General features: G+C 66.5%; 2 protein-coding genes across 2 annotated transcripts; both read right to left on the bottom strand.

The window, feature by feature from the left end:
- Window positions 1-924: 924 nt before the first annotated feature.
- On the bottom strand, window positions 925-3,254 carry LOC132341046 (spectrin beta chain, non-erythrocytic 2-like). The gene is made up of 4 exons (XM_059872310.1): window positions 3,221-3,254; window positions 2,857-3,121; window positions 1,379-1,421; window positions 925-1,284 (listed from the first exon to the last, which is right to left on the bottom strand). Exons 1-4 carry the CDS (start codon window positions 3,252-3,254, stop codon window positions 1,063-1,065), a joined length of 564 nt encoding a protein of 187 aa, XP_059728293.1. The 3' UTR covers window positions 925-1,062.
- Window positions 3,255-4,232: 978 nt separating this feature from the next.
- On the bottom strand, window positions 4,233-10,492 carry LOC132341045 (spectrin beta chain, non-erythrocytic 2-like). The gene is made up of 8 exons (XM_059872309.1): window positions 10,484-10,492; window positions 9,167-9,411; window positions 7,660-7,798; window positions 7,167-7,251; window positions 5,972-6,168; window positions 4,724-4,854; window positions 4,473-4,551; window positions 4,233-4,385 (listed from the first exon to the last, which is right to left on the bottom strand). The coding sequence occupies exons 1-8, from the start codon at window positions 10,490-10,492 to the stop codon at window positions 4,233-4,235; spliced, it is 1,038 nt and encodes a 345-aa protein (XP_059728292.1).
- Window positions 10,493-11,048: the final 556 nt, after the last annotated feature.

The raw sequence follows: 11,048 nt of genomic DNA, 5'->3' as shown, positions 1-11,048 counted from the left end.
TGGGAGCGCTGGGAGCCGTACTGGGAGCACTGGGAGCCGTACTGGGGTTACTGGGGGTATTGGAAGCGCAGGGACCACCGGGGGCGCTGGGGGTATTGGGAGCACTGGCAGTGCTGGAGGTACTGGGGGCATTGGGGTCCGTACTGGGAGCACTGGGAGCGCTGAGGTTCGTATTGGGAGCACTGGGGTGCCCCGTGCTGCCCATTGGCAAAGCGCCCCTCCAAGTCCAAAACCGGCCCAGCCCTGTCCCATCCCATCCCATCCCATCCCATCCCATCCCATCCCATCCCATCCCATCCCATCCCATCCCATCCCATCCCATCCCATCCCATCCCATCCCATCCCATCCCATCCCATCCCATCGATCACATCCTATTGATCCCATCCCATCCCATCCCATCCCATCCCATCCTATTGATCCCATCCCATCCCATCCCATCCCATCCCATCCCATCCCATCCCATCCCATCCCATCCCATTCTATTGATCCCATCCCGTCCCGTCCCGTCCCATCCCATCCCATCCCATCCTATTGATCCCATCCCATCCCACCCCATCCCATCCCATCCCATCCCATCCCATCCCATCCCATCCCATCCCATCCCATCCCATTCCATCCCGTCCTGTCCCGTCCCATCCCATCCCATCCCATCCCATTCCATCCCGTCCTGTCCCGTCCCATCCCATCCCATCCCATCCCAATCCCATTTCCATCCCACCCTGGTCCATTCTTCTCTCAGTCCCACCCCAATCCCACCCATGAGTGACCCCCATCCTCATCCCATCACCATCTGCACCCCAATTCCAATTTGCATCCCAAACCCACCCCTACTCAAATCCCAGTCCCTCCCAGTCCCTCCCAGTCCCTCCCAGTCCCTCCCAGTCCCTCCCAGCCCCTCTCCCCAGCACACTCAGACCCCCCAGTCTCTGTCTCCAATCACTTTATTGGGGTGGGGGCTGCACGGTGACATCACCGGGACGGGGGGGGGGGGGGGGGACACACTGAGCCCCCCAGGGTCCCCCCGTGTCCCTCCGTGCCCGCGGGACCCCCAAACTCAAACTCTACTTGTTCTTCTTGAAGAAGCTGAAGCGTTTCTCCCTCTCCTTGGGCTCGCGGGCCCGGGGGGCTCCCTCGGCCGGGGGGGGCACCGGGGGGAGGCTCAGGGCCCTCGACATCCCCTTGGGGGGACCTCCGGGGACCCCCGAGCCCTCCCGGGGCCCCCCCGAGCCCGGCGCGGCCCCGGCGGCGGCTTCGATCCCCCGGAGCCACAGGGCCATGTCGGCCTGGGGGGGGGACACGGGGACAATGAGGACACGGTGGGGGGGCAGGGGACATCCGGGGGACACCGAGGGCACTGTGGGGGGGGGAGGGTCTCACCTCATCCTTAGCCTGGAACAGGAATTCCTTCCCATCGCTCAGCCTGGGGGGGGGGCCGGGATCAGCCTCCAGCACCCCCCCAGCCCCCTTCTGTCCCCCTCGTGTGCCCCCATTTTTCACCATCTTTCCCCCATTTTTAACCATTTCCCTGCACATCTGCCCCATAATTCCCTTTTTTTATTCCCTCCCTTTCTCCTCATTTTTTCCCCCATTTTCCCTCATTTTCCTCTGCATTTTCCCCCAATTCTCCCCCCATTTTCTCCCCAATTTCCCCCAATCTCTCCCCAATTTCCCCCCCAAATTCCCCCTATTCTCCCCCATTTTCCCCTATTTTCCCCCCATTCTCTCTCTAATTTCCCCCATTTTTATCTTATCTCCCCCCATTCTTCCCCCATTTTCCCCAATTCCCCCATTTTCCCCCATTTCCCCCCGTTTTCCTCCCTTATTTCCCCCCCATTTCCCCCCATTTTCGCCCTATTCCCCCCAATTTCCCCCCAATTTCCCCCCATTTCCCCCCAATTTCCCCCCAATTTCCCCCTTATTTCCCCCCATTTTCCCCCTTATTTCCCCCCATTTCCCTCCCATTTCCCCCCCAATTTCCCCCCAATTTCCCCCCTTATTTCCCCCCCGTTTCCCCCCCATTTCCCCCCCAATTTCACCCCTTATTTCCCCCATTTCCCCCCCGTTTCTCCCCAATTTCCCCCCAATTTCCCCCCTTATTTCCCCCCCGTTTCCCCCCATTTCCCCCCCAATTTCCCCCCCAATTTCACCCCTTATTCCCCCCATTTTCCCCCCTTATTCTCCCAATTTCCCCCAATTTCCCCCCAATTTCCCCCCAATTTCCCTGCATTTCCCCCCAATTTCCCCCCTTATTTCCCCCCCGTTTCCCCCCATTTCCCCCCCATTTCCCCCAATTTCCCCCCAATTTCCCCCCCATTTCCCCCCCGTTTCCCCCCCAATTTCCCCCCTTATTTCCCCCCAATTTCCCCCATTTCCCCCCTTATTTCCCCAATCCCCCGATTTCCCCCCCATTTCCCCCCTTATTTCCCCCCCAATTTTCCCCCCTTATTTCCCCCAATTTCCCCTCTTATTTCCCTCATTTCCCCCCCGTTTTCCCCCAATTTCCCCCCTTATTTCCCCCAATTTCCCCCCAATTTCCCCCATTTCCCCCCCAATTTCCCCCCCAATTTCCCCCCCATTTCCCCCCAATTTCACCCCTTATTTCCCCCATTTCCCCCCCGTTTCTTCCCAATTTCCCCCCCAATTTCCCCCCAATTTCCCCCCTTATTTCCCCCAATTTCCCCCCAATTTCCCCCTTATTTCCCCCCCAATTCCCCCAATTTCCCCCCATTTCCCCCCATTTCTCCCCTTATTTCCCCCCATTTTCCCCCCAATTTCCCCCCCTTATTTCCCCCAATTTCCCCCATTTCCCCCCAATTTCCCCCCGTATTTCCCCCCCGTTCCCCGTTCCCCCGTACCCCAGCCTGAAGACGTGTTTCCGTTTGCGGTAGGCGGTGGCGGGCTGGCAGCGGGCGCCACGCAGGGGGGCGGGGGGCTCGCCGTGGTACGGGACCCCCGCCCCCGCCCCCCGCGCGTCCTTGAACACGCTCAGGACCCCCCCCCGCAGCACGCAGTACAGGCTCTGCCAGGACCTGGGGGGGTCACAGGGGGGGTTTAGGGGACCCCCGCCCCCCCAGACACAGCCCCGGCTCTGCCAGGACCTGGGGGGGTCGCAGGGGGGGTCTCGGGGGGGGGTTTAGGAGACCCCCGCCCCCCCCAGACACAGCCCCGGCTCTGCCAGGACCCGGAGGCCGTTGTGACTTTAAGGGAAGGGCGTGGCACTTAATGGGCGTGGCCACTGAAAGGGCGCGGTCATGTGGGCGGGGTCAAGATGCCCAAATAAGGCCGTGATGTCTGGGGTGTGCCTGAAGGGGCGTGGCTTGTGTGGGAAGGTAAAAGGGGCGTGGCTATGATTGTGGGTGTGTTCCTAGAGCCTGGTCGTGTCCCCAGGTGTGTCCCCAAGGCCCGGGAGCGTCCCCAAGGTGTCCCCAGAGTGTCCCCAGGTGTGTCCCCAAGGCCCGGGAGCGTCCCCAAGGTGTCCTCAGGGTGTCCCCAGGTATGTCCCCATGGCCTGGCCATATCCCCAGGCTGTCCCCAAGGCCAGGTCATGTCCCCAAGGTGTGCCCAGGCTGTCCCCAGGCTGTCCCCAAGGTGTCCCCAGGTGTGTCTCCAAGGCCTGGCCATGTCCCCAGGCTGTCCCCAAGGCCAGGTCATGTCCCCAAGGTGTGTCCAGGCTGTCCCCAGGCTGTCCCCAAGGTGTCCCCGGGATGTCTCCAGGTGTGTCCCCAAGGCCAGGTCATGTCTCCAAGGTGTCCCCAGGATGTCTCCAGGTGTCTCCAGGTGTGTCCCCAAGACCAGGTCATGTCCCCAGGCTGTCCCCAGGTGTGTCCCCAAGGCCAGGTCATGTCCCCAAGGTGTGCCCAGGCTGTCCCCAGGTGTCCCCAGGTATGTCCCCAAGGCCAGGTCATGTCTCCAAGGTGTCCCCAGGATGTCTCCAGGTGTCTCCAGGTGTGTCCCCAAGACCAGATCATGTCCCCAGGCTGTCCCCAGGTGTGTCCCCAAGACCAGGTCATGTCCCCAGGCTGTCCCCAGGTGTGTCCCCAAGGCCAGGTCATGTCCCCAGGCTGTCCCCAGGCTGTCCCCAGGTGTCCCCAGGTATGTCCCCAAGGCCAGGTCATGTCTCCAAGGTGTCCCCAGGATGTCTCCAGGTGTCTCCAGGTGTGTCTCCAAGACCAGGTCATGTCCCCAGGCTGTCCCCAGGCTGTCCCCAGGTGTGTCCCCAGGTGTCCCCTCCTCACCTGTTGGTGGCTCTCTTGCCGGGCGCCTCCAGCTCCTGTTTCCGGCACAGCCCCCCCTCGAGGGTCTCGGGTGGGGGCGGGGCGCGGGGGGGCAGCGTGGCCGCCACCCCCCCCGGCCCGGGCCCCCCCTCCTGCGCCCCTTTGGGGACCTGGGGAGGGGGACAGGGCTGAGGGGGGGTCCCACAGAGGGGTCCGGGGGTGTCCCCCCCGCATTTGGGGGGGTCGGGGGGCGTTACCTGGCCCGCGGCGCCGTCGGGGCGGATCCCGTTGAGGGCCGGGGGCTCCGGGGGGCGGCTCTGGGGGGTGGGCGGGGCCCTGGGGGGGGTGGGGACACAAGGGACACCCCCCTGTCACCCCCAGAACCCCCTCCTCATATCCCACACCTCCCCTCGGGACCCTCCACCGAGCGTGTCCCCCAAACTCGGGGGGGGGGGGTCTCCCAATCTCCCCAAATCCCCTCCCCCACCCCGCCCCCCCTCACCTCTGCCCCTCCCCGCCCCCTCCCCCATCCTGGCTCTCGGGGGGCACCACTGGGGGGGTCGGGGGGGGCTCGGGGGGCTGCAGCTTCCTCGCCTCCTCCTCCTCCTCCTGCCGCCGCCGCCGCTCCTTCTCCTCCAGCTGGGGGGGTCGGGAGGGTCAGGGACACCCCGGTGACGGGGGGTGACACAGGGATCTCATGGGGACCCCCCCGGGGGCGTGGGGGTGACACAGGGACCCTCAGCCCCCCCCCCCCCCACGCTGTGTCCCCTTGGGGTCCCCCCTCCCCTTGTCCTTTGCACGTCCCCTGTGTCCCCCTCCCTGTGCCACCCACGTCCCCCCATCGCCCCCTCCTCATTTCCCCCTCATTCCCCCCCACATCCCCTCATGTCCCCCTGATGTCCCCATGTCCCCCTCCCCACGTCCCCCCATTTCCTCCTCATTCCCCCCATCCCTCCCATCTCCCCATGTCCCTCTGTCTCCATTTCCCCCCCATTTTTCCCCATGTCCCCCTCATGTCCTCGATGTCCCGCTCCCCATGTACTCCCATGTCCCCCCATGTCCCCCCGTCCCCATTTTCCCCCTGTGTCCCCATGTCCCCAAGTGTCCCCGTGTCCCCCCATCCCCATTTTCCCCCATGTCCCCCTGTCCTCCCCTGTCCCCCTATCCCCCATGTCTCCTGTGTCCCCCTGTCCCAAAATGTCCCCCTCATGTCTTCAATGTCCCCCATGTCCCCCAAGTCCCCCTTGTCCCCCCATCCCCATTTTCCCCCCATGTCCCCAAGTCCTCCCTGTCCCCCAATGTCCCCATGTCCCCAAGTGTCCCCATGTCCCCCATCCCCATTTTCCCCCCCGTGTCCCCCCGTGTCCCCCCATGTCCCCCGTGTCCCCCATTCTCCCCCTGTCCCCCCATCCCCATTTTCCCCCCCGTGTCCCCCAATGTCCCCATGTCCCCAAGTGTCCCCGTGTCCCCCATCCCCATTTTCCCCCGTGTCCCCCAATGTCCCCATGTCCCCAAGTGTCCCCGTGTCCCCATCCCCATTTTCCCCCCGTGTCCCCCAATGTCCCCATGTCCCCCATGTCCCCATGTCCCCCGTGTCCCCCATTCTCCCCCTGTCCCCCCATCCCCATTTTCCCCCCCGTGTCCCCCCATGTCCCCCTGTCCCCCCATGTCCCCCTGTCCCCCGTGTCCCCCAATGTCCCCCTGTCCCCCCATGTCCCCCTGTCCCCCAATGTCCCCCTGTCCCCCGTGTCCCCACCGTGGTGAGGCGGCTCAGAGCAGCGAATCTCTCTTCCCAGGCCGCCGCTGCCTTCTGGAAGCTCTGGTGCCGTTTGAGGAGGGTCTCGGCCTCGGCCAGGCTGGAGCCCAGCTCGGGGGCGCGGGCCAGGGGCTCCCTGCTGGCCAGCCAGGCCTCGGCCGTGGCCGCGTCGCGCCCGAACACCAGCACCTCCAGCACTGGGGACACGGGCACGGTCACCGGGGGGGCACCGGGGGCAGGGACACCCCGGAGCCACCCCTGAGCCACCCCGGAGCCACCCCTGGGCACCGAGAGGGGACAGAGGGCACAGGGACACCCCGGAGCCACCCCTGAGCCACCCCTGGGCACCAAGAGGGGACAGGGGGCACAGGGACACCCGGAGCCACCCCTGGGCACTGAGAGGGGACACCGGGGGCACAGGGACACCCCAGAGCCACCCCTGAGCCACCCCTGGGCACCAAGAGGGGACAGGGGGCACAGGGACACCCGGAGCCACCCCTGGGCACTGAGAGGGGACACCGGGGGCACAGGGACACCCCGGAGCCACCCCTGAGCACTGAGAGGGGGCACCGGGGACAGGGACACCCCAGAGCCACCCCTGAGCTCTGCCCTGAGTACTGAGAGGGGACAGGGGGCACAGGGACACCCTGGAGCCACCCCTGAGCTCTGCCCTGAGTACTGAGAGGGGGCACCGGGGGCAGGGACACCCCGGAGCCACCCCTGGGCACTGAGAGGGGGACACCGGGGGCACAGGGACACCCCGGAGCCACCCCTGGGCACCGAGAGGGGACAGAGGGCACAGGGACACCCGGAGCCACCCCTGGGCACTGAGAGGGGACACCGGGAGCACAAGGACACCCCGGAGCCACCCCTGGGCACAGGGACACCCCAGAGCCACCCCAGAGCCACCCCTGGGCACCGAGAGGGGACAGGGGGCACAGGGACACCCCAGAGCCACCCCTGGGCACTGAGAGGGGACAGGGGGCACAGGGACACCCCAGAGCCACCCCTGGGCACTGAGAGGGGACACAGGTCACAGGGACACCCCTGTGCCACCTCTGTCCCCCCCTTTGAGAGGGACACGGGCACAGGGACCCCTCAGTTGGCACCTTCTGGGTGGGGGCAGCACCTGAGCCTGGCACAGGGGACATGAGGGGACACGGAGGGGGACACGTGGGGCCCCCCCAGTCCTCACCAGTCTGCAGCCACTCCAGCTTGTCCTGCCAGCGCTCCCCGATGTCCCTGCGGCGCTCCTGGAGCTCGGCCAGCTCCTGGGACAGCTGGGGGGACACGGGACAGGGGTGGGGACAAAGATGGGGACAGGGACAGGGATGAGCTTGGGGACACGATGGGGACAAGGACACGGGGACAGAGATACAGGGGTGAGGTTGGGACACAGGGACAGAGATGGGGACACAAGGGGACACGGGATGGGGACAGGATGGGGACGGAGATACAAGGATGGGGTTGGGACACAGGGACAGCAATGAGGACAGGGGATGGGGACGAGGACATGGGGACAGAGATGGGGACATGAGGGGACACGGGATGGGGACAGCACCGTGGAGACGAGGATTTGAACGAGGGATGTGGGGCTGGGGACTTGGGGACAGTGCCAAGGATGGAGAGGCGGGGACGAGGACAGGGTGACACAGGGCGGGGGTGACACGGTGACAGGCGTGTCCCACCTTGTCGGCCTCGTGGTGGCCGCGCTGCAGCAGCGCGGTGGCCGCGGCCACGCAGGCCCCGAAGGAGCCCTCGCGCGCCTCCAGCTCCGCCCGCAGCCCCTGGTGCTGCTGGATCAGCAGCTCGGCCGCGGTGACATCCCTGCCAGGGACAGGGACACCCGGGGTCACCGCGGGGTCACCGCGGGGTCACCGCCTGGGCTGGGCCACCAGGGCGGCCGCGGTCACAGCCCCGCGCTGCGGTCACTGCGCTGTCCCCAGGGTGTCCTTGAGATGTCCCCACATGTGTGTCCTCATGTCCTGGGTGTCCCCATGTGTCCCCATGTCCCCAGGGCTGTCCCCACATTCCTGTGTGTCCCCATGGCCCAGACTGTCCCCATGCTCCTGTGTCCCTGTGGTGTCCCCAGAGTCACCATATGTCTCCTCATCCCCGTGTGTCCCCATGTCCCCGTTGTCCCCCCTGTCCCCGTGGTGTCCCTGTGTCCCCCCTGTCCCTGCAGCGTCCCCACGTCCCAGTGCTGTCCCCCCCCAGTCCCTGTGATGTCCCTGTGTCCCCCCTGTCCCTGCAGTATCCCCGTGTCCCCTCTATCCCAGCAGTATCCCCGTGTCCCCTCTATCCCAGCAGTGTCCCCGTGTCCCCCCTGTCCCAGCAGTGTCCCCATATCCTCACGGTGTCCCCAGTCCCAGTGTCCCTGCAGTGTCCCCACGTCCCAGTGCTGTCCCCCCCCAGTCCCTGTGGTGTCCCTGTGGTGTCCCCATGTCCCCCCTGTCTCCACCGTTTCCCCATGTCCCTGCGGTGTCCCCATGTCCCCCCTGTCCCTGCAGTGTCCCCCTGTCCCAGCAGTGACCCCCTGTCCCCCCTGTCCCCGCAGTATCCCCGTGTTCCCTCTATCCCAGCAGTGTCCCCATGTCCCCCCCATCCCAGCAGTGTCCCCCTGTCCCAGCAGTGTCCCCGTGTCCCCCCTGTCCCCGCAGTGTCCCCGTGTCCCCCACATCCCAGCAATGTCCCCATGTCCCCCCTATCCCAGCAGTGTCCCTGTGTCCCCCCTGTCCCTGCAGTGTCCCCCTGTCCCCCCCATCCCAGCAGTGTCCCCCTGTCCCCCCTGTCCCCGCGGTGTCCCCGTGGTGTCCCCGTGTCCCCCCTGTCCCAGCAGTGTCCCCCTGTCCCCCCTATCCCAGCAATGTCCCCATGTCCCCCCTATCCCAGCAGTGTCCCCGTGTCCCCCCTGTCCCTGCGGTGTCCCAGCAGTGTCCCCGTGTCCCCCCTGTCCCAGCAGTGTCCCCATGTCCCCTCTATCCCAGCAGTGTCCCCGTGTCCCCCCTGTCCCCGCAGTATCCCCTTGTCCCCCCTGTCCCCGCAGTATCCCCGTGTCCCCCCTGTCCCCGCAGTATCCCCGTGTCCCCTCTATCCCAGCAGTGTCCCCGTGTCCCCCCTGTCCCCGCGGTGTCCCTGCAGTGTCCCCGTGTCCCCCCTGTCCCCGCGGTGTCCCCGTGGTGTCCCCTGCCCCACCTGGGCCGCTCGCGGGCCTGCAGCTGCAGCTGCACGCCGTCCATCCAGAGCCGGAGGTCGCGGGCAGCGCGGAGGCAGCGGAATCGCTCCACGCTGTCCCCGAGCAGGCGGCGCCGGCGCTGGCAGCGCCCGCGGAGCTCGGCCCAGGCCGCGGCCACCGCGCCCTCCTGCGCCCGCAGCTCCTCCGCGCGCGGGCCCGCGTACGCCGCGGCCAGGCGGGCGGCGGCTTCCTGCACAGCCGTCACCTGCGGACAGGTGGGACAGGTGGGACAGGTGGGACATAGGACAGGTGGGACAGGTGGGACATGGGACAGGTGGGACATGGGACAGGTGGGACAGGTGGGACAGGCGGCCTGCGGCTTCCTGGATAGCCATCACCTGGGGACAGGTGGGACAGGTGGGACACGTGGGACAGGTGGGACATGGGACAGGTGGGACAGGTGGGACAGGTGGGACATGGGACAGGTGGGACAGGTGGGACAGGCGGCCTGCGGCTTCCTGGATAGCCATCACCTGGGGACAGGTGGGACAGGTGGGACATGGGACAGGTGGGACAGGTGGGACAGGCGGCCTGCGGCTTCCTGGATAGCCATCACCTGGGGACAGGTGGGACAGGTGGGACAGGTGGGACATGGGACAGGTGGGACAGGTGGGACAGGTGGGACATGGGACAGGTGGGACAGGCAGCCTGCGGCTTCCTGGACAGCCGTCACCTGCGGACAGGTGGGACAGGTGGGACATGGGACAGGTGGGACAGGTGGGACATGGGACAGGTGGGACAGGTGGGACAGGCGGCCTGCGGCTTCCTGGATAGCCATCACCTGGGGACAGGTGGGACAGGTGGGACAGGTGGGACATGGGACAGGTGGGACATGGGACAGGTGGGACAGGCGGCCGGCAGCTTCCTGGACAGCTGTCACCTGCGGACAGGTGGGACAGGTGGGACATGGGACAGGTGGGACATGGGAGAGGTGGGACAGGTGGGACAGGTGGGACAGGCGGCCTGCGGCTTCCTGGACAGCTGTCACCTGGGGACAGGTGGGACAGGTGGGACAGGTGGGACACGGGACAGGTGGGACAGGCAGCCTGCGGCTTCCTGGACAGCCGTCACCTGCGGACAGGTGGGACATGGGACAGGTGGGACAGGTGGGACAGGTGGGACATGGGACAGATGGGACAGGAGGCCTGCAGCTTCCTGGACAGCTGTCACCTGGGGACAGGTGGGACAGGTGGGACAGGTGGGACATGGGACAGGTGGGACAGCCAGCCTGAGGCCTCCTGGACAGCTGTCACCTGAGGACAGGTGGGACACGGTACAGGTGACATATCGCACTCCTGCATTGCAGCATGTCCCTCACCTGCCCCTTACCTGTCCCTTCCCGCCCCTCATCTTTCCCATCCCCTCACCTGTCCCTGTCCCCTCACCTGTCCCATCCCCTCCTTGTCCCCTGGCGCTCCCCCCGTGCCTTCCCCTGCACACTCAGGGCCCTCCCCTCACCTGCACACTCAGGGCCCTCCCCTCACCTGTCCCTGTCCCCGTGCCCTCACCTGCACACTCAGGGCCCTCCCCTCACCTGTCCCTGTCCCCGTGCCCTCACCTGCACACTCAGGGCCCTCTCCTCACCTGTCCCTGTCCCCGTGCCCTCACCTGTGCTCTCAGGGCCCTCCCCTCACTTGTCCCTGTCCCCGTGCCCTCACCTGCGCTCTCAGGGCCCCCCCCTCACCTGTCCCTGTCCCCGTGTCCTCACCTGTGCTCTCAGGGCCCCCCCCTCACCTGTCCCTGTCCCCGTGCCCTCACCTGCGCTCTCAAGGCCCTTCCCTCACCTGTCCCTGTCCCCGTGCCCTCACCTCTGCGCTCAGGGCCCTCCCCTCACCTGTCCCT

Source organism: Haemorhous mexicanus, chromosome 35 (assembly GCF_027477595.1).
Source record: "Haemorhous mexicanus isolate bHaeMex1 chromosome 35, bHaeMex1.pri, whole genome shotgun sequence".
NCBI lineage: Eukaryota > Metazoa > Chordata > Aves > Passeriformes > Fringillidae > Haemorhous > Haemorhous mexicanus.
Note: the sequence above shows the minus strand (reverse complement) of the source record. Positions and strands in the feature narration are given on the sequence as shown.

What these genes read in the sequence shown, in the direction of transcription:
- LOC132341046 (XM_059872310.1), bottom strand. Translation starts at nt 3,254, where the DNA reads ATGACCGCGCCCTTTCAGTGGCCACGCCCATTAA. An exon ending in TCAGTGGCCACGCCCATTAA is followed by an intron (nt 3,122 to 3,220) that starts GTGCCACGCCCT and finishes CCCCCCCCCGAG; the next exon opens with ACCCCCCCTGCGACCCCCCC. An exon ending in TGTTCCAGGCTAAGGATGAG is followed by an intron (nt 1,285 to 1,378) that starts GTGAGACCCTCC and finishes TCCCCCCCCCAG; the next exon opens with GCCGACATGGCCCTGTGGCT.
- LOC132341045 (XM_059872309.1), bottom strand. An exon ending in GCTGGAGTGGCTGCAGACTG is followed by an intron (nt 6,169 to 7,166) that starts GTGAGGACTGGG and finishes CCGTGTCCCCAG; the next exon opens with TGCTGGAGGTGCTGGTGTTC. An exon ending in GGGGGAGGGGGCGGGGAGGG is followed by an intron (nt 4,552 to 4,723) that starts GCAGAGGTGAGG and finishes CACCCCCCCCAG; the next exon opens with GGCCCCGCCCACCCCCCAGA.